At 41.2% G+C, this 23599-nt stretch overlaps 1 protein-coding gene across 2 annotated transcripts in view; it reads left to right on the top strand.

The window, feature by feature from the left end:
- Positions 1–23599, top strand: part of grid1b (glutamate receptor, ionotropic, delta 1b) — a 322832-nt gene that overhangs the window by 258646 nt on the left and 40587 nt on the right. For both annotated transcript variants that reach the window (XM_061231038.1, XM_061231039.1), the window contains exons 6-8: positions 5299–5472; positions 9297–9458; positions 10838–10957. In XM_061231038.1, coding sequence (XP_061087022.1) covers positions 5299–5472; positions 9297–9458; positions 10838–10957 — 456 coding nt within the window. The remainder of the gene's footprint in view (positions 1–5298; positions 5473–9296; positions 9459–10837; positions 10958–23599) is intronic.

The raw sequence follows: 23599 nt of genomic DNA, 5'->3' as shown, positions 1-23599 counted from the left end.
CTCAACATTATTGATTTTTGTACATATATTAATTCCGAATTTGAAGCCTGCAACACATTCCAAGAAAGTTAGGACAGAGCCAATGAAAGAAAGAGGAGGGTTGTGAAATGTTCAAAAGCACCTGTTTGACACTTTCCGCATGTAAACAGGTGAACAGGTAACAGGTGGATATAAAAGGAGCATCCAAGAAAGGCTTTGGATGGGTTGAGTTTCACCACGAAAAACTGTGTGAGTGAATAGTCCAATGGTTTTAGAACAACGTTTCTCAATGCAAGATTGCAAGGAATTTAGGGATTTCGCCATCAACAGTCCATGATATTATAAAGAAATTCATAGAATCCAGAGAAATTTCTGTGAATAAAGGGCAAGGCCGAAAACCAATATTGAATGCCTGCGGCCTTCAACCCCTCAGACGGCACTGCATTAAGAATCAACATGCTCCTGCAATGAATCTAACCACCTGGGCTTTGTCAGTAAAAACTGCTTGTCACTATGTCTACAAATGCAAGTTAAGACTCTACTACGCAAGGCTGAAGCCATACATCAACAACATCCGGAAATGCCACCTACTTCCCTGGTCTCGAACTCATCTGAGATGGATTGACGCAAAGTGGAAACGTGTGCTGTGATCTGACAAGTCCACCTTGACGAGTCCAAGTTTTTGGACTTTGTGTTCTCCGAGCTGAAGAGGAAAAGGACCAACATAACTTCACCAGCTTTACCAATGTAAAGTTTAAAAGCCAGTGTCTGTCATGGTATGGCATGGGTAACTTCCACATCTGTGAAGGTACCATTCATTCTGAAATCCCTACTTTTTTCAGCAGGGATTTGCACCACATGGTTTCCTGGGTGATGTAATGGGTGTTTGAGATAAAGACAAACAATTTTTTTATAATGTAATTATAACTACCGTATTATGAATATTGCACATCTAGGTCTGCTGCACCTTTTGAACCACAGTCTTTGAACCACCCTGCACAAAAGACACCATTATTCCATTGAATTTAACACATCTAGCCATGGTCTCTAGTCAAGGGAACAAATCACCCTTATTTAGGTTTCAGGTGTTATCCTTATCTTTTGCAGCAGATATTGATCTTGATATGTTGATCATATCTACGATCTTCACTACATTGGACTGAAGCATGTGGAGGGCTGTGTGGCAGATTGGTGGCATTGGGTGCCTTGATGAAGGAACCCAGTGTAAATGTAGCAGACCTGGGTCAAATACGTAATAGTTTTGATACAAATACGTATCTGTGCTCGATTAATTTTACCTAGTGCAACTGAACCAACACAAAGGGACCGACAGGTGGACCAAAACTCTCAAAAAGGTACGCTTTTAGGTTCTAATACACCAGGCAAGCTCAGTATAATATAGAAATGTATTTGAATCTAAAACAATTACGTATTTGACCATGATCTGAAGACTATAATCTCCCAGTCCAGTTTCCTGTTAACCTTAGACCACTGCCAGTATGCATCACCTTGCCACCGGTCTTATCTATATATGTACTGAGATGCATTTGCCCATGTCCTGTCCAGACGGACATGTTCTGCAGCCACAAGGCCCCCTGCTCACAAGGAGATGATGGACCCACTGAAATGTAAAATTGAAGGAGATGTGTCCACTCCGGCAGAACGTAGAGAACATTGTCAGGCTTTTAGTGCGAACACAGATGTCCTGGTCACCCCATCGTCGGGAGGGGGGGGGGGATTAATGCAACTGCCTCTCTGGACTTTTAATGGGAAACAAATGTTCATCTTGACACATCTAATGCAGTAGGGCAGAAATAATTTTCTGATCAAGTTTTTCCGAAATGATAAAACAAATCAAGCCTCCTATGAACATACTTCTCACCTCCTATGAACAAGCCTCTCATATTTAATTTATTTTTAAAAAATTGACTTAACGACATCTTGAGGATGAATTATCTATCGATTGGACAGACTCCCTTAATTTATTTAGAGTGTAGTTGTCAATGAGATATGCTGTGGAGACAGTCAGTAGGCCTGTGCAGAACCAGGTTCTCTATACAGCAGTGCATTGAAGAAGAAGAGGTGTCTGCAGATGAGATGCCTTTTGAGACCTCCTCCTGTCACTCCAATGCTAAGTGCTTTTTACAGGCCGCGGCTAAAGTTTAGCACTTTGGGATTCTGATGCGGAACAAAGTTCCTCCGGGCTCCTCTTGAGACAGCTGTACCAGACCAGTCAACTGTCCTCAGTGCCGATGGCAGTGCTTGATGTGAGCTGGATCCTTATTGCTTCCTTACATGGAAGAGCCAGACACCAGGCCCTCAGTCAGGTAACCAAGCTTAGAGTAATATCCACATGCCAATGGAAATCATGATCACAAAAATATATTTTGAAGGGTTTTTTTTTCCGAAAAGGTAGCATTGCCGAATGAGCAAGTTATTGAGGTATAATATGATTTTGGCTTCAATATGAAGTGTGTACTGTAATAAATGGGCTTTTGCAATGGTTAGGGCAGAAGGAGCTTACAAATAAACATAGTGCTCAAGTGTTCATGTGTTCTGTAGGTAGGCCTGCACAAATACTCTCACACCAGGTAGTGCTGACTTAAACAGAATCAGGTGAAAGATTGCCCGCAGGATGCAAGTTCAAGAACATATCAATCAGATGAAGGTCCATAAATGAAAGTGGTGATGATATGTGTACTCTGGAGATGCTTCAAGCCTAATGCTTAGTACTGAAGATAATTTATAATTCATAGGAAAACACTTTTGAAAGGTAATGTTTTCTACAGAGGGTTATGTTTTAATTATACATGTTGAGGGTCTAGTAAAAAGGATGTAGGTAACGTTTCATAAAATATCACATACTTATACATTCATTGAGTAGTTTATTTGGTATTTATTAGACTTCATATTTAGCCTTATTATGTCTTCTGCTGCTGTAGCTTATCCACTTAGAGGATTGACATGTTGTGTGTCCAGAGATGCTCTTCTGCATACCACTGTTGTAATGCGTGATTATTTGCAATACTGTAACCTTCCTGTCAGCTTCCACCAGTCTGGCCCTTCTCCTCTGACCTCTCTCATTAACAATGCATTTTTTGTCTGCAGAACTGCTGCTCACTGCTCACTGGATTTTTTTTGTTTTTCGCACCATTCTCTACAAACTCTAGAGACTGTTGTGCGTGAAAATCCATTCCATAGTCAAAGTCACTCAGACCAGATTTCTTCCCCATTCTGACATTTGGTCTGAAAAATAGCTTATCATCTTGACCACATCTTCATGCTTTTATGCATTCAGTTGCTGCAACATGATTGGCTGATTCAATATTTTCATTAACAAGCTGGTGTACAGATCTACCTAATAAAGTGACCACTGAGTGTATACTGTCATATACTGTTCCTTCAGAATGTGCATACAGTAATGTGTCCACAGTGTTTATGCCAACAAGGCATGTGGTAATACCTTTTATAAAAATTGATCTTTATCACAGTGGATATGTGTTCTAACTTCAGTGCCCTGATAATATCACCAATCTTTGTTTGCTGTGAAAACATGACAGTTCACGTCAACCCTGGATTATCAAGACGGAGCTGTACATTCTGTAAGAACAGTCGTTAGCAAAGTCCGACAGATGGCTTTAATAAACAAAATGCTTTGCAAAAACAAAATCACTCCTGTCTTGAAATCAGGCCTTCGGTGTTGAGGCTTGGAGCTTCTCACCATGGAGATTGGCTTATACAAGTTTTGGAGGGCCAATGGGTACCCTGAGGCATAATTAATGTTCTTTTTCCGCAGCAGAACTGGAGTCAGGCTAGCGTGAGCTGGATCCCAATCTGGCCGCCCAGTGCAGCATCATTGCGTTTCTATCGTATTATCTTCAATCACATTAAATGCTGGCGTCTGCCCTTATCCAGGCTACTGCCTGGACTTCATCTGCTGTCCAAGGCTGGAAAAAGAATGACTCTGATAGGACTTTTTTTCTAAGTCTCCTTCCCATGATCAATGATGCTGATGTTGTAGTCTCTCCCTTCAACATTTATCTCCACTTTTCTTTTTGTTGACTGTGGAAGCAAAGTAGTTATAGAATGTTGCACCTCTGGCTAAATTTCCTTGTAGCTATCTAGGTCAGCCCAGCACCAATAGTGGCGATGTGGCATACCTTCTGATCTAATGTTGGCTATGTTAATATAACACAGGTCTGGGTCCCAGACTGTGGTTATAGCTGCAGAATATAAAAGAGTTGCAAATGTTTAAAAATACTATGTTTGAAAGATCATTTTGTTTTACAGCTGTCTATCAAACCCTTGCTTTCCCATAGGCCTGTGCCCTGTTAAGAGTTTTTCTGGAGTTTTTTTCTGGTTTGACAGGCCATAACCTTTCTATTGATCAAAGGACTCCCAGGTCCCATTCATTAAAATATTGTGTTTCCCCACACAGACATGCACACAAACACACACACACACACACGCACACACACACGCACACACACACACACACACACACACACACACACACACACACACACATACACACACACACACACACACACACACAGTTAATCTCCAAATGCTATTAAGTAGGTCTGTAATGCACAAGCATCTGCATAACACACACACACACACACATGCACACTCACACACTCACAAACTTGCTATAAAGAAACTATTCCTGATATCAGTTAGCAAATAAGTTCATCAAATGTCCTTTTGTTCTTCTGACAGAACAACCTGGTACATCTTTTATACTCACTTCTTGATCCCTTATCATATTTTCAACCCTCACAAATCCCCCTTCGTCTCATTTTACCGAATCTGAAGAGATTTAGAATATAATAACATGTTTTTGCCTTTCCTCTTAACAAATGTTCTCCCAAAATTATTTGGGTACTTTTGGAGCCTCTTGGAGTATCTGTCATAAGATTAGTAACTTCTTTAGTTCATCACCTGAGAAGCACTCTTATTGCTCTAAATAAATCTCTGTTTATTAGATCTGTCTCATATCGGTATTTCAGAGAAGAGGACAGGGAATAGCAGGTGTCATCCTTGGCTACGCTGCTTAAGTGAACTGCTTCAAAAACTCCCTCACAGTCACAGTGGCTGGTGACGCAGGTCCTCTGAATGAAGTCTTCACTTGAAACTTTAATCATTTTTTTCTCAGACAACCACTGTGAAAACACAGTACCCAGATTTTCAAAAGACGCAAGTGTTTCGAACGAAATGAGACACGGAGTGTGCCCACCATGACCACGGTCTTGCTCCCCACGCCATGTAGGCATGCGGCAACACTGATCCTATTCCGTCTGTCCCGTGCCTCTGCAGGAGATCAGCGATACGGAGATCCTGGAGCTGGTGCACAGCGCTCTGGGCCGGATGACGATCATTAGGCAGATCTTCCCGCTGTGGAAGGACAGCAATGTGCGCTGCATGAGGAACAACCACCGCATCTCCTCCCTGCTCTGTGACCCACAGGAGGGCTACCTGCAGTCTCTGGAGGTCAGTAAGACATTGTCCGCTTTCCGCTTCAGGCTAGGCCGACAACGCAACCCTAGCTTGGATCCGGTCAACATTTTTCAACTACAAAGTTAAACGAGGCAACAAAATCAAAAGTTATGGTGTTTATAGAAAAGTGCAGCACAGTGGGTACTTTCTCGAAATGCTTTTTTTTTGTGTGTGGTCAGCGTTTTCGGTAACTTTGACAAGTCAGCGAACAGGCTTCTGACTAAAATCAAAGTTCTCACACTGAGATGATGCCCTGTGACATCATACTTACACAGAAGGCTTACGCCAGTAGAGCTGAAAGCTCCTTGAACCAACCTGAACTCTGCGTGAGCAGATGGCCCAGCTCAGCTTCCCTCAAACCTCCAGGGTTTTATCCTTTAATAATTCATGCAAAAGAGGGTTAAATGCTTTCTGATATTAAATCACCTTCATTACATGCAAAACCAAGGGTTTGCGGTGGCTGTGACACATCAGCTGCGGGTGAATAAATTTTTCAACAAAACCAAAATCCAGAGATGAACTGTATTTGTAAAAATTAGTTTTTTTTTTTTTTTCTTCTATCACTTTGCTATAGTCAGTAATCTAAAACTCTAAAAATTTTAACTTGTGCCTGTGATGCTAAGATGCAAATGTGACTGCATATCGTGTAAGCTGCAAGTCATTATTCTTAAGTATTTGAAGTAGTCTGAATAAAGGGTTAGTCATACAGAATGCTTGGGAGGCCATTGCTAAAAAAATTAAATAAAAAAGCAACTCAGGAATGACTGCATCAACATAAACCGGGCAAGCAAGTAGGACAGGGGAGCAGGTTTGGGTTTCTGACACGCTTAGTGAGCCAGCAGTGACGGACAGATGTACATCACAGTGTGAACATTGTGGCCCAGGGCACTCTGCTGCCTGCCTCTCCGCCCCAGTTATTACTCACATACGCCACGCCGGAGGTGCGGAGTCAGCGCTACTCAACGCTACTCAAAGTGCGGCGGGCTGTCCTTGAAGCTGAAACCCTCTCCAGGACCCAGTGCAGCATGCTGTGGGCTTAGTCCTGTTGGTGAATGAGCTAATTATGATGCATAGTCCTGTAGTAATGTGCCTCTTTGTCTTGTTCTCGGCGACCATTTTGTGACACCCTGCTTGAATGCTGCCATAATCAAATGATTGAATACATGTGAAAGACGTTTGATAAGACAGAAAAGGTGAATGCACTGTATGCTGGAATAGTAATGAGCATGTATATAAGATCAAGCCTGGTGGGAATAGTCAATGGATGGTAATAAAAAGTAATAAAAAGCATTATGAAGAGAACTTCTGGAAATAGTACCCCTTCAAATCATTGCAACCGACAGCTAATCTTGAATCCTTTTTGAACAGTTTCCAACTCATAAAGTTAATAAATGCATTAATTTCATGATTTTTTGAAGAAATTGCAATAACCACATTTTCAAAAAGGAATAATAATAACAAAATAATTATTTTGAAAAACGATAACTGAATTCTTGAAGAAGTTAATGTACCCAAACTATCGCACCACCGGTCACAAGAAGCCAAAACTATAAATTTTTGCTTCTTATGTCAGCAGAGAGATCATGCCACAGAGTCTGGTCTCAGACTAGTTTTTACCATCTGTTGTGTTCCGGGAATGGATGATTTGTAGCTGAATTGCTAGAAAATCTGGAGCCATTTTATACACTGATGCAAAACCCTACAGTAGCATCAAAGCGGAGACCCTAAAGGAAACCATTATGTTTTGTTTTAAACATCAATAGGCTTTTAGAATGTGCAACAGTCCTGCCCTCCTCACAAACCCCTTTATCACAAAACACATTTCCTATTTTTATACCTTTTGTTTTAAGGCATTTTCAGCAGCCAGTGCATAACATCAGAATGGTAGTGGGGGGGGGTCCCCCGGTTGGACAGAGTTGGCATCACATACAGGCATGTACACCAGAGGTTGATTAATAATGTGACAAAGTGTGGCCCGCTGCCTTTGTCAGGCCTATTTTGGGAAGAGAGATCCAGCTCTGCTTCTGCGAATGGCTTTTCTCAAATACCTTCCATTTTGGGACCAAACCGAGGGATGCCAGTTTCGGCTATTTCCCACAAATTGGCAGCAATTATGAAGGATTTTGCACTGAACTGGATTTCTTTTTGTTTGTTTGTATAATCATTTCAAATGAACAAAAGATGCATTTCAAATTGAAGTGGCAGGGTAGTAATATTTGTGTTTCTTTTTAACTCGTGTAATATATTTTATCAGCATTTTGCACAATATCATGGCTACGTATTTTGGCAGACAGATATGTTGGCACCAGGTTTTGAAAACACTGACGAGAGATTTATCTTTTTTGCTATTCATTTATTCAGTGTCGTTTTTTAACTTTTTGTTTTTTTATTTTTTGCTTACCCCACATGAAGAGAATAAGGCAGACATGGCTCAGTTCAGTCATCTAATTGTGTGCGTCTACATTACATTAAATTACATGTCATTTGGCTGACCCTTTTATCCAAAGCAACTTGCTGTTGATTAGACTAAACATGAGACAGTCCTCCTGGAGCAATGTGGGGTTAAGGGCCTTGCTCAATGGCCCAACAGCTGTGCTGATTTTATCATGGCTTCACAGACCTTGCTGGTCCTAATCATGCACCTTACTGCCACTATACTATAGACTGTCCCATCACCACCCGACACTATAACCACACCTGGCACCATGCCACCACAGCATACATGGCAGCCTGTAGCGTAGTGATTAAAGTACATGACTGGGACCCGCATGGTTGGTGGTCGATCCCCGGCATAGCCACAATAAGATCCACACGGCCGATTTGGATTAAAAGCATCAGCCAAATTACATGTAATGTAATGTTTTGTCCCTCTGTGAAATGGTGGACCCGGTTTCTGCCCGCTTCTTAGAAGTCTATCTTCTGTTTCCGAGGATTGCTGAGCATCAGGATTCAGGGGAAGAGCTCTCTTCTCTCCCTCCCTGGTTCCTGATTAGACCAGATGTGGCAGGGCCCTCTGAGCATAAACAGCTCGCAGAAGGTCACCGTTACCGGAGTCTCTCCGTGTACACTTCTCCAGCACCACTCTTCTTTGTGTGCCGGTGCCAAAATGTATAAAGAGTGTGTCTATTACGCGTGCTGTTTGTCAATATGCTGACCTCAATACACCCTGACAATTTACCTCATATAATGAATGGCATCTCAAAGTGTTTTAGCCTGCTTATGTGCTGCCTGCCTCATCAGGGAGGACGTGTGCTTACTAGCAAACAGGAAACTGCAGAAAAATGCTAGTGGGATACATAGCTAATCTGTTTTTTGTTTTTTTCTTTTTGTTTTTCCTGACATATGTAGTCTCAAAAGGTTTGGATTAAGGTCAGTTATGCATGTGAAGTTTTTTCTAAAGATAATAAGAGCAGTGAGGTCAAAGTAATAATCATTTATCACAACATTCCTGTGGCATTTGAGTGTTTGATATGAACAACCAACGGCTACTTTCAGTGGTACTTCAAACGAAACCGTATGAAGAACATGGGGTGGAAGACCAGATTCTGACCAGATTTACTTTTTAAGAGAGTAAATTAGCTTTATTACTTTGACAGATACATATTTAAATTACGTTTTCTGCTATACTGACATGCATTTAACATAATCATGTACTCTGCAGCATATTGCCCATAACAGCACATAAGAGAGGAACATACTCTAGCGTCCCCAGTCAAAATTGCAGTCAATATCTGGTTTGGACCTTGCTTTGTATTTTTTCTGATATTCCTTGTTGTGATCTCCCATTTCTTCTGAATTTTATTCTTGCTTTTATTCAGGTGTCCGACTTGTACCTGTATGACAGCGTGCTGATGCTGGCCAACGCCTTCTACAGGAAGCTGGAGGACAGGAAGTGGCACAGCATGGCCAGTCTCAACTGCATACGAAAGTCAACCAAGCCTTGGAATGGAGGCTGGTCTATGCTAGAGACCATCCAGAAGGTTAGACTTGCATGAATGAGTATCCTGTATAGATGTTATTATGGAAATGTATTCTATATTTATTTCATATTTTTATTATGTACAGCATATGAAGATACTGGATCTTCCCTTAGGTCAAGGGTTCTCAACCCTGGTCTTCAATGACCATAAGGTCTGCTGGATTTAATTGTGGCTCAGCACTTTGTCAAATAATTCTTTACACAGGTAGTCGCCTCACCTGGTTTCTTGGCTCTAAATTGGTTGCTGATTTTACGGCAAAAACAAAAAGCAGAACACTCTGTGGCCCTCCCAAGATAAGGGTTGACAAAAAACTGACATAAGAGATCCTCAGATAATGTGTATTGTGATATGCTATCCTCATGCACACCATGTGCTATAAATAAATAAATAATTTGTTACTTATCTAACGCTTTTATCCAATGCGACTTTCAGGCGATTAGACTAAGCAGGGGACAATCTCCCCTGGAGCAATGCGGGGTTAAGGGCCTTGCTTAAGGGCCCAACGGCTGTGCGGATCTTATCTTGTGCTTCAACCAACAACTTTCCAGGTCCCAGTCATGGACCTTAACCACTCAATGTCAGCCACTAGATTCATTCTACACTGCATTCAGCTTCAAAAGCATGGAGCACAGAAGACATTTGTATGCATTCAGATAGACACACATTACAGGGGAGCAGGACTTTTCTCCCCATCGCTAGCAGCTACATTTAAATCATTCAGAGCCAGCTTCAAAGCAAGATTCCTACATAACCAAAGAAATATCAGTGAATTACATTTATTTATTAATTTATTTGTTAATTTATTTATTTGCTGCTGCCGGTATAATTATTTTTTATTGCTCCTGGAAAGGATGCAGCTGTGGACCACGAGGTTCTGTGCCTGATGGCAGGTCTGTCAGTGGCAGCACTTGTGTGGCTTATTTTATTTTTTCTATTCTTCCTGCAGAACTTCACTGTCCCCAAAGCCCGCTTTTTTTCATCACAGGAAATTGATGTCTCTCGATCTCTAAGAAGCAGCAAGACACGCCGGCGTGTGCTGTTCAATTTCATGCTCTTTTAAAGTTCCATGAGCCGCAAACTGTGGAGAAAAAGGATGTAATCTGTCCCGTTGGGCGCACAATTGACAGTTGTTGGTGGGAATACTCTGGCCAACCCGTGTTCACCACAGAGCCTCTCGTCTTGGGGCCACGTGGATTTGATACCGTTAATCCATTCCATTCTTACAGGACATCGTTTTTACTGTAAACTGAGCTAATGGCTCGTTTACAGTAGCAGGCTGTAAATACATACAAAACCGCTGGCAGCTTAATAAGTTAATACATGAATAAGTTAGTGGTGCTGATATATTGCAATGAAAAACACGGCTCTCTCCCCTTTAGGGCCACATCACCGGGCTCACTGGAACGATGGACTTCCGGGAAAACGGCTCCAATCCACATGTGCAGTTTGAGATCTTGGGAACCAGCTTCAGCGAGACCTTCGGAAAAGACGTCAAGAGGGTGAGTGACCATTTCGCTTTCCAGCAGGTTCTACCAATCGAAAGGATTTGTTCTTGAAACTGTTTCTATGCCGAGTGTGGGGCATGCCATCCCTGGTGTAAAATCCAATTATGACCAGCTACCAGCTGTTTCAATACATAGCTTGAGCTGGTAAAACCATGCTGAGTATGGAGCTGGTTGAAAAGGTCAACCAGCTACCAGCTGTTTCAAAAACCGAGCTCCGTAGATACTAGGGGCAGGTTATATGTGCGCTCAGTGATCACAACAATCACAAAGCATCTGGAAGGCCAAGGAAGACCTCTACAATTCTGTCTGTTAACAGTACTGACTGAGCTCGGTAGAGACGAGTGGCAGGATTAATGTGCGCTCGTGTCAGTTCAGCTCAGCACCCTGGATGGCACCTTCTTGCAAATGTCGGTGCATTCTCCTTCTGGCAGACTGCAGGCGAAATGAATCCCAGAGGTTTACTGCATACAAGGATATCACAGACAGGAAACTGTTTTCCCTTTGTTTCCTAGAGGCCTTTGTAATGAAAGATACCCTTCCAGCATTATACATTAACCTGTTTAGGCAGCACTATAAAATGTCACAGATGTAACATAAGAACTGTTAAGCTTTATTGAAAAAAAAAAGTTGTTTATGATAAACGCACATGCACAGGCGCCCACGCATACACATGCACAAATGCTCACACACACACTCACATAGACACACACACACAGACACACACGATATTGGTAGATGTTTTTCTACGGGGGAATCCAAATATAGTTGCCGTGTATTAAAATGTCATCGATGTCATGTTTGCCAAATATTACAAGAACAAATAAAAACTTCTGGGGACAGACCATAAGTTGATAAGTGGGCAGTGAAAATGTTTAGTTTGTGTTTGGGTGTTTTACAGATGCATACAAATAGGTTGTATGTACTTATAAACAATTTCACCTGAGACAATAATCACTCATTTTTACCATTGCAGTGTTGTGTTGTTTTATAACTTGCACATTACCTCCTTGAGCCTTAGATCCACACAAGCCACACAGGTTTTAGTGGCACCTTTAATTTGCAGCAGTTCAAAGTCTTATCTTTAGTCTTGTGAATTATGGTTACTCTTTGGGTGAAGAGTTCAATGGAAAGCAAGCATGAATGGTTAGAGAAAGGAGTTCACGTTGATATAATTCTTTGTTGTAGGTAGATTGTTGTAGGAAAAATGAAAGGAAGCCTACTGTGGCATAGAGGACCATCTAAGGACAAGGGACTTTTTGAACTGCATTATTTTGTCTATTTTTTCAGACTCTCTGGATTTGAGCCTAGACTGTTCCGCTAATCTGCATGCCAGGACAATACCTTAACCACCCACATAATGAAATGCAAATTTTATATTATTATAAAAAATGTTGTTAGTCTAAAAAAATTGTAGAACACAGCAATATTCCATAAAGTTCAATTCCATTAAGAACTTGTGGCAGGAGGTAAACCTATATCACTCAGTGAGCACTTTGCTAGGTAATTGTTTGACTTATTTTTTTCTGCTGCTGTAGCCTATCCACCACACCTGGTTTGTTCAGAGATGCTCTTCTGCATATCATTGTTTTAATGTGGGGTTATTTGCATTACTGTTACCTTCCTGTCAGCTTTGACCAGTCTGACCATTCTCCTCTGACCTTTCTCATTAACAATGTGTTTTTGCCTGCAGAACTGTTGCTCACTGGATGTTTTTTGTTTTTCGCACCATTCTCTGCATTCTCTAGAGACTGTTATGCATGAGAATCCCAGGAGATCAGCTGTTTCTGAGATACTCAAACCTCCCTGTTTGGCACCAACTATCATTCCACAGATCTTGCACAGATATACTAGTCACTACAATATGTTGACTGGGTGATGCCATAGTTCTGGTAAATAAGATCGAGGTATGGGGAACTTGCTGTAGTGGGAAGACAGTTCAGTGATGCACTGCCAGAATAAGTACTGTCCAAGTTGCTGTAGTACAGAGCCCAATACATTATGGGGTGAGAGTGTGTACCTCATAAGTCATCAGACCATCTGCTGGACCATCGGCTGGAAACGATGCCCGATTTGCGGCACATCCAGAAGAAACATTTTGACATTTTTTTCAGTCAAGGAGCAGTTGTCAAACCCTATCATTAATGCAAGTTGTTTGGGAATTAGGTGCATGTAATGTGTCACATTCATGCTGTATGGCTATGGCTATGTTGTGTAGAACATGACACGTCACAAAGCTAACTTTCAGAGAGCTATTATAGTGTACCACCTGACAGGTCAAATAATCTCTAGCAAGTTAACAGTGTGTATGGCAATACGGCAGAAGTAGCCACAAATGTAATGGACAGCAACTGCCCCTAAAAGCCTCAGCACCCCCCTCTAAAAGCTTCAAGAATTACATAGAGTCATGGGGAGACACGTGTCACTTTGCACAATGCATCATGCACTATTTGATTTAAAAATGAAGAGCACTACGTTATGACTCCCGTAATTGATACCATGATCCGACGGTGCACACAACTGCAGGTGTGCTCACTCAATAACACCCAAGACCCCAGGGAAGCCACATTTCCCAGAACCCTCCTGGAATGAATAGCACTGCCTGTAAATGGGCTTCCTGCGGTGCTGCATCATACAGCGTCCCATTATGTACTCCATTTGACTGTAGTGACATTTAAAAAATTAGCATAGCAAGAACCAGGCAATTTAACAAAGGCATGTCTAACGCTATTTGAAGCGCGAACAGCTGGACTCCTACATTTGTTGTATCGCGTATTCAATTAACAGACATTTTGGCATTGCTCCATACAGGTGCAATGGCAAAACATTGGACTGGACATGACTGGCATGACTGGACACAGCTCTAATTTCTAATTGTCAAGTCACAATCAACCAAATTATTTGTCAAATCTGTATTATGTGTTCATATGCATTCATTTGTGACACCATATAGCACAATGCTTTTATTTCTGACGCATCCCCTACTGTGCCACCCAGTCAATGTTGATGTAAATTGATTCTCTGCATTCCGCAAAACTGCTGAACCTGGCACAGAAATAAAGCCTTCCGTTCGTGTGAGACAAAACTAGCAATTCCACTTGCGTCGAGGTGTGTACACTCTCTCATTATCACTAAAATAGGGCCCTTTGAGTGGACCACTTTCTACTACTTTGTTCTTGACAGATTACAGCAAGATATGAGCGGTCCTTTGGTCTACATTCCATGGGCTATGTCATTTTGATTGATTTCTTTTGTTGTTGTCATTGTTGTTGTTATTGTTTATTTATATCTTACATTTTTCTCTCCGCCAGTGACGTCAGTGAGCGTCAAAATAGTATCACTTACAACACAGTGCAACACAGAGAAGGCAGTCCGGCAGAAATTAAGACTTAATCACCAGGCATCCTAACATGAATTATAAAGCCATTGGATTGCGTTACAGCCATTAAGATCCACAGGCCTATGGCCATGCGTTCCACACACGGGGCCCCACCACCTGGCTCATGTGGAGTTTATTTATTGGAAGTAATGAAAGGGAGGCCACTAATGGCATGTCACATGCACTCACCAATGCCCTTGTTCATTACCACTATGCTGGCTACTGCTAGTTGCAACTAGTATCTCTGCGAAGAAATTAATACGAGCAACTTAATTCCTCCCGCTATGAACACATTATCAGGGAAGGCATGTAATCTGTTTACTTGATGCGGGCAACATCAACGCAGCAGGGTGTCATAAACATGTGAGTAAATATGAGTGTCGGTGTCACCTGTAGAGCCACGGGCTCGAGCGTTAGGCGATTAGATCTCCTCACATCTTCTGTCTTATTTTTCCCACCTCTGCCCCCCTCTTTCTTATCTCCATCTCAGTTTCTCCCTCTTTCTGTCCCTGTCTCTTGCCTGCACATCCTGTTTTTCTCTACTTTCTGAGAAGCAGGGGCTGTTAGATTAAAAATAACAAAGATTGAAATGCAATTTCTCCCTCCCCCGTTTCGGTCCTCAAACCATTTCCTCCATTTTTTTTCTTCAGTTTCCACTCTCTTATTATCCTCTTTATACTTTCTTTCATTTTCCCTGCCTGTAGTTAACTTTTTTATACATTAAGCATTTTGCTCATTCAATCATATGCATTCACAGAGTCATTGATTTCTTTCCTCTGTGAATTAGCCTGTCAGAACACTGTTTTAGACGTGTGCGAGACGCTTGTATGCAGCACTTCAACGACCGGCTAATAATTAATTACCCGCAACATAACTGCCTATAACAGAGCGGATAAGCTAAGTAATCAAGCTTACAACATCTTTCTCGATATCAGCATTAACCCTTGTGCTACGGGGGGGGCAAGGCCGCTTGCAGAACAACAGGGGGTTAACAAGCCGACTGGTAATTACCCTAATTTGTCTTTCATCTGCAAAAAAAAGAAATCATAGCTGCCCTCAAGACTTACCATTTTCCCGCTTAACGTTTCATAAGCGCTGTTTTTTTATATGGCTGTCCTGGACTGGAGGCACTGAGCATTTCGGTGATTTGCATTTGGGGTCATGCCTTTTTTCCCTTTGTGCGGTGATTAGCTCCTCGGCGGAGAGCGGCACACCGGTGCAGCTAACGCAGGGCCTGGTCTGCGTTGAGCCCGCTGTCCGAACCCCGGCGGACCTGCGGAGTCTGAATAGAAGGAGTCCCGCGGTTCCTCGTTCATGATTAAATCTCTTCTGGGAGGGAGAAGTGTAATCTCTTTCCGACTGACAGCGTGATAAAGTTAGGGGCTCGCGAGACATCTCTATGACGGGCAGGGTCCGTGCAGGGGTTTTCTTTGGTTCATCAAGGCAGATAGGAACCCTGTGGTGGGTTATTTTAAAGATTGGGGTGGGGGGTAGTTTATCAGAATAGTATTGAGCCCAGATTAGGCACAGAAGGGGGTCTCTGTTACAGCCTAGTTAGGCCCTTGTCCATCAGAGCACAATAGATGCAGACGGGAGCCTTTCCCTGTGAGCTGGGCGGGGGTACTAAAGTGGTCCATTAGTCAGTACATGTTATACACAGGTAATGGCAGCTTTTGTTGTAGCCCTTATGCGATTTAATGACAAACTGGAGACTACAAAAAAGGGAAATGAAAACGTTAACTTTTAGACCATTATTATTCAGAGAATCTCACTGTTCATTAAAGCAATTTAATAGAGAGGAAATGGGCGAATATTTATCCAGTATTTGTCTGTTTGCACAATGTGCGTTTCATAATGAAGCAGACGAGGCGGCCTAGATTTTGGTCGTTCGGTGGATGTTAAACACAGGCATCTGAATATGGTTGGCGGAAAACAAGGAGGTAGTTTTTCATTTCCATATTTCTGAAGGAGAGGTTGGCGTATGTGACAACAGGTCGCTAGATGAGAGTGGCTGTGACTGCAGTGTTTCTGGAGGTGGGATTACTCCTGTTTCTGAAATGTTTTTCATTTATGGATTTATAGGCTCGCCCTGCACAGAGAGAAGATAAATTTGGGTCTTGTCTCATCGGTTGTAGAAAAATAAGTTTATACGAGTTGTTTCTCACACTGAAACTTAAAATATGGCTTTTTTAATGAGAAAAATTCAAAAAGCATGCCTGTTTTGGGGATAGCTCATACATAGAGATTGCATTAATTAGCCAAATTTCTCTGGTGGATATTTTTATTTATTTGCATTTTTTTTTGCTTAAGTTGACCAATGTTAGAATAGTTTGGGGTTAAATGTTTAAAGAGTAATTTATACCTATCAGTTCCAAAATGCATAGGCATTCCAAAATGAATTCTGAATGCTTCATATTTACTTTTAGTATGCATTTAGGTTACCTAGTAGCATTGATGCATACATGCAGACAGTTCACTAAATTACATGGCTAGCACTGTAATACAGTAACTGTACTTCAAAATGGCAATGCTAATTCGATATAGTGTTTAGTGTGCTTTCTTTGTTGTAGTTTTAAAAGGAAATTAGACATATATCATATATTGCTAATGTGCTAACACTAATAATAATCATAGAGAGTAGTGTAATAAATGCAATGAAAACATTCCTAATGAGAATTATTAAAACATATAGGGCAACTATTACTGTAAGCCCTTGTGATATTCAATGCTCAGCAGCCACAGTGTCTGACTGCTAACATAGCTAACGTAGCAGTAGGAGTTAAACTACTGTAGACAGCTTGTGTTTACTGAACCGGTCAGCGGTGAATGAAGATTGGATGCTGTTTTATATGGATCAGGCTTAGTCTTTTTCTGTTTTTCACAGAGATGTCGCAGGCACCTCGAACGATAGTGACTCAGACGTCCAAGTTTATTACTTTCAAAGTGATGACAGTCCCCTTTGCCAAAGAGCAGGATCCATATCTTACATTACACATAAGGGACAGTGTGCGAGCAATAACAGGAATTCTGACAGAATTCATCTAGTCACCATGAATCTCCACTGCCAGGACTAATGTCCTCACAGCTGAAAACTTTTATGTTCATACTTTATCAAAGGGAGGAGGGAGAGAGTGGTACAGTTTCTCACTTTCTTTTTTCTTTCTTTTTTTTGGGGGGGGGGGGGGGGTGGTCACAGTATTGCTTGAAAACAATGTTTTTCCTTTTTTTTAAAGTTTGTTTTGTTTACTGCATTTTGTGTTTATGCTGTGGAGCAAGTGTGACAGCCATTTCAGGTTTTTCTGGAACACAAGTGAATGTGGCAATGTTTGTTTTGTCAGTGCCTTAACTACAGTACTAGGTTTTTACCAGGTATATCCATGGTAAGAATAGCACATAACTGAGTTATTGATTGGAAAGGAAATAAACCATCATCTCATTGTATGGAGGATGTGGTAAAACCATGGTATTATATTTTTATATTTAATGTTTTACAGTCCTGTTTCAGTTGGTTTACTCAGTAAATGAGAAGGAACTTCTTAATAATACAGTGGTACATCCCGTCTGTTTTTCATTACTGCTTAAATAATTAATTAGGGATATGAGAAGTGCTTTGTAATTGTATTTGTAAATGAAGTAAATCATGAGACATATTGTAGTAGCCTACACTGTCGCATGAACAATTCAGCAGGGATTAATTTCACGTACAAAATACTTACATACATACTGCAGACCCTTTATTTCCAAAAACTCAAATGTACCAAGTAATTAAGAAAATGTACTATGAAACCCACGGTGTACTGGTCCTTTGGAACTTCAGATAAGTATTGCAATAAGTTTATCTCTTACAAAGACACAATTTAATAGTTTCTTTGCAGTTTTGCTGTAATAAAACCCAGAAAATACAGTAAATGTACAGTAAATAGTGTAATACAGTAAATTATGTGTAATAATGAAGTACTATGATATTACTATAATTAATATGAAAGAAAAGCTACTTTCTCAGAAAGTACTGCCTTCATTCAAAAAACATATATAATTAGACTGTTACCAACCCTTAGGTTGCATATTGACAGCTTGTTTAATTGATTGGTATGAGTTCGCTGAATTGCTTGGTAGTAGAGCAGGTATGTCCAAGAAAGTATTGTCTCATTTCACAGGAAGTACCCAATTAAACTCCTAAACCTTTGATAAGGTCAATTGATGGGCAGAACAGAGGAGTTGTTTCTGAGTATTTCATTTTCTTTGTATTGGCAATAATAATTACCCCATCATTTTCTATTCTTACCAAGTATTTACCTTGTCAATACCTAGCACTTAGAGGACTCTAAAAGGAAGGGTTGGTGTGAGGAAATATTAAGACTGTGCTCCAAAATACCTCTCTGTTGCAGGGTCAGATTAGCTTTTTATTTATTTATTTTCTGTTGCTTATTGTTGCTGACAGCTTTGCTGGTCAGCTTTCAGCAACTTTCTTTTCCCCCTGGGAACAACTGATTGAGCCAAACAACAGGATCCACTTTTAATCTTTCAGCCGATAAATGAACCTGCTTATTTATGTTTTTCTCTGAACTGTCTAGGGAGATCAGCGTGCATCAGGCACGCAAGTAATATAATAAAACTTAGCGTACTGCATGAAAAAAAAACAAAAAAACAAGGATGAAATATTAAACAAGGAGAAAAATACCATAGGAAAGGTAAAGCATTTCTTCTTCATTGTGGTAATAATACAGGTTGTTGCTGTTCTTCTGTGGTTCTCACTGTTGGGCATGAAAACAAGCTGTGTTTTCAGCAGCGTTTTGTTAAAGAGCAAGTGCAGGGGTTCAGTAAGCAGAATAATTAATGGCAGGCTGAATGGATAAAACTCAATTCTGAAGAGCGTGACTGAAATTTCTCTTCATGCAGACATCAGGGATGCATTACCAGGAAGCCTTGAGTTTTGAAGTAATTTATTTATTCATGTGTTTTCGCCTGTGTCCCAATTTACACAAAACTGCCTCTATGCATGTGGCCAGCTAATCAGCCACTCCGCCCGCCACAAACACACACACAGACACACGCACGCACACACACACACACACACACATCTTATTAGTGCACAAGCCACTGCAGTCCCTCCCCACTTCCCATTACTAAAGAAAAAGAGTTGAGTTCTCTGTTGACCTACCTGCATGTTTCAGCATAGTTACCAGTGAATGTGATGCACATTATTAGTCATACTGTGTAGTGTTGCCACAGGTTTCAAGGTTAAATGTCCTTGTATATACATTGATTGTGGAGGCAGAAGTAGTGTTCCATCGTTTGAGTCTTATTTACACAGCTTGTAATATCACAATGAAATGGAAACCTGCCCTACACTCATGTAATGTCAGTGTTTCCAGGAATATACCTGCACCTTACCTTACTCTTTGTTCTGGAACTGACCTGTTCTTTATTTTGATGAAGATGTTTTTCATTCTAAGAAGTGTTATTGAGCTCGATGAAGAGGAGGTTTTTTGAGAAAGTGTTTCCTCTGGCACTTTGATTCTGAAGTAGGTTGAGATCGAGCGTCTAAAAGGACACGCTCATAAAGAACCCAGCAGGGGTGATACGGTGGCAAAGAGTGGCATTTTGCTGCATTCGTCCTCTGAACATTAGTGCTCAGGTACTCTGCTCAGCTGAAAGGAGTGACATTTTTCTGCTCAGAGAAAGGGATGAGACCGCCTGACTAGCCCTGCGCTAATCAATCAGCCTTCCCTCTGCCTCTGCAACGGAGTGACACGTCATTTCTGGAGACTTCCATTTTGGTTACTTTGACCTCTGTGCTTCATTCAAGTCATTTGCTCTCAAGTAAGAGCTGACCCTTGTAGAGGTCCATTATTCGCACTGAAAGAATGGTATTGCGTACAGAATGTAAACACAGTTTTGGATGCTCAAGCACGAACACAGACACACACACACTTCTACAAACGCACAAACATAAATAAGCATTTGCAGTGGCGCTGGCCTAGTAAGGAATATGATATGACAGATGCATTTCTGTATAAATGGCATTCCAAAGCCTGTATTCGTTTGATTTTCGGTTTTATTTTCGAACCAATCTCTACGTTTGATGTGGAGCGGACAGGAGAGGGGTCTCAGACAGACTTCAGGGCCCATCGGTGGGAGGACTGACCCTGGAGCCATATACAATTCCCTATGCACCACTGGGGTTTCAATTACATTACATTACATTACTATCACTTGGCAGACGCTCTTATCCAGAGCGACATTGAAAAAATCCATGCCACTTTCTGCGATGTGATGCCTTCTCTATCTCTATCCCTTACAGAAGGCAGCAGGGCACACCGTCTTCTCTCTCTTAAAAATGTATATATTTATGAGCACTATTGATATTGCGACTGGGGAGCCAAGTGATATTATAAAAGAAGACTTGGAATACTCCACCAGCAAAACGGAATGCTAAGTTAATAATGGATGAAATCCCTCTTCACCAGTGTATATGGGCTGAGTGCCATCGTGCCAACTGCAGAATTCATTTTGGGGTTGTTTTCTTTTGGTGCTGACTTTTAGCCGGGGTATGAACTGATGTACACTTAGATATCGTCTGCAGTCATTCAGATTCTCTAACGAAGGCAAGTGCTTCCAGCAGTCAAGTGAAACCACTCATTTTAGTCCGTAAGCTGGAAAATGCTGATACAGCCATCTTATGAAGCCACCTTTTGGTCAATCAATAATGAGCCTCCAATTACGGTACCTGAATCATCACAATTACTGAATTAGAAACAGTCATTGGCTCCAGGGTATAAATTAAGGTTAATACTTTTCATGGAACAGCTAATTACAAAATTATGCCGAAATTTATAGTAAACATTTTAAGCATTTGAATTAGAGGTGGCACAAATGGAAAACTATTTTTTTAGTGTCACAATGGTCGTGTTTCTTTGTCATCAGCAATGTTTGAGAAAAGGAAAATTCAGAGAATTATGTCTGCCCGTTGCCAGCACCAAATGGATAACCTCGTCTTTTTATTTGATTGACATTGACTGAATCTTTACCCTGTACCCTTTGATGCACACATCAGTTGAAGAAAAGGCATTTTTATCTTGTCATTCCTTCCATTGTCAGGATTCTCAGCTTCGTCTGTATAGGGCTTATGCGTGCATGCGTGTGTGCGTGCGTGCGTTCTCAGGATCACAACAAACTTAGTATGATTTGGTTTTACTTTATTTAATGAATCACTGCTTCATCACAGCCAGTTACTTTGTCAAAAATCTTTTTCAACAAGAGCAGATTTGATCTAAATTTGAAAGGTGCACGGTACGTGGGTGACTGGTGAGAGGGGGGTGGGGTTTGTATGTCAGAAAACTGATGTCACTGGGACAAAAGACCCTGGCATGAAGTCAAGTCGCTGACTTCACTGTATCTGCCCTCCAACACACAGGTCCACAGACGCTCATACTGTACATTAAGTTAACTGTACATTACTGTTAACTGTACTCTACTGAAATATCCTGTTCCATTTCAGCATTTAATCCTTCGTGTGACACTGTTTTTAATGCGCTATGGCTTGTCCTACTACACAAGCTATCTCCTCTGTTTCTGGGCCAGCCAAATGTGCTTTATACTCCGTGGTGACAGGCTCAGAGGGTGAGAAGGCAGCAGCATGTCGAGATTAATGCCCTTTGAAAACCCATAAAATATTTGACTTCAAAATGCTGCGGGTTTCTTTTCTTTATTCACACATTTATTATTCTTTTATTTTTCTGTAACAGAGCCCCCACATGATGGGGAATGTTGCTATGCCTGTTTAAATAGATATTGTTTTGTTCTGTGAAATTATAATTCTATATTTTAAAAGAAAAAGTGGATTTACTCATAGGAGCCTTAAACATTGTGCTTAACGCCATTGATGCAAACATGTGAAACACTGTTGAGTAGGACACTGTGTGCCGGAATGTGTGGGAGAATATTCTTCTGTATTGTATAACATGGCATCTAAATGAATAAGTTCCGACGTCCTATCAATAAATTATTTATTATTAATTGCAAAGTGCTAGAAACAAAGACACAACTATACAGTCATAATTCTAGTTCTGAATTTGCATTTTTAAATATACTACATGGTTTTCATGTCAATCATTGTATTGCTTTTTCAAACTTGGTGAACTATCCATCCATCCATTATCTTAACCCGCTTATCCTGAACAGGGTTGCAGGGGGGCTGGAGCCTATCCCAGCATACATTGGGCGAAAGGCAGGAATACACCCTGGACAGGTCGCCAGTCCATCGCAGGGCACACACACCATTCACTCACACACACACTCATACCTACGGGCAATTTAGACTCTCCAACCAGCCTAACCTGCATGTCTTTGGACTGTGGGAGGAAACCGGAGTACCCGGAGGAAACCCACACAGACACGGGGAGAACATGCAAACTCCGCACAGAGAGGCCCCGGCCGACGGGGATTCGAACCCAGGACCTCCTTGCTGTGAGGCAGCAGTGCTACCCACTGCGCCATCCGTGCCGCCAACTTGGTGAACTAGAAGAAAGTAAATAAATCAGACTGAAATACATTGGAATTTATAACATAACATTTTATATTTTTCTTGATTTACAAGGCACTGTTTTTCTGAGAAGTAGCATTAACAGCAGCACTGTAGGTTACACAGAGGTTGTTTTACAATCTCAGATAATATAAATATCATGATTGTTTGTCATGATCTGTATAGGTCATACTATTTTTGTCTTGTCTTCAGAAAGTGTGTTTCCCAGCCCAGCAGAAGCTGATGCGTTTTATCATTTATAAAGTGACTGCTGTGTAATTGAAACAACAGATAAGGTAGTTCACCTCCATCTAGCACTCCTACATAGTAGGCAATACAATGAGATGCGTACTCGAAATTGCTATACGCCTGAAGTGTATTTTTCCTACATTAGTTTTAGTCCTTAAGCCATTGCGGTGGAGAGGAGGGACGGAGGAAACAAAAAACCGAACGCTGTGTTCAATATCCAATTGCAGTCATTGTAATCTGTCCCACAAGTGTTTTATCCCGTAGCAGAATTATCGTTGCTGTGGTAAATAGCTCTCATAAGCATATCCCAAAAACGCCTTGCCTAATGTGTATATGATGAATTGCTGGAATGCTGCAGCAAGTTCAGCACAGTCCTTTTTTAACGGAGGGTTTAAATGATCCTTGATAATGGCCCAGGGGGGCCTACGGTGAAATTATTTTGTCGAGCACCAACACTACAAAGCAATTGCCAAAATAATTATTCTCC

The sequence above is a fragment of the Conger conger genome, chromosome 2 (genome assembly GCF_963514075.1).
Source record: "Conger conger chromosome 2, fConCon1.1, whole genome shotgun sequence".
NCBI lineage: Eukaryota > Metazoa > Chordata > Actinopteri > Anguilliformes > Congridae > Conger > Conger conger.
Note: the sequence above shows the minus strand (reverse complement) of the source record. Positions and strands in the feature narration are given on the sequence as shown.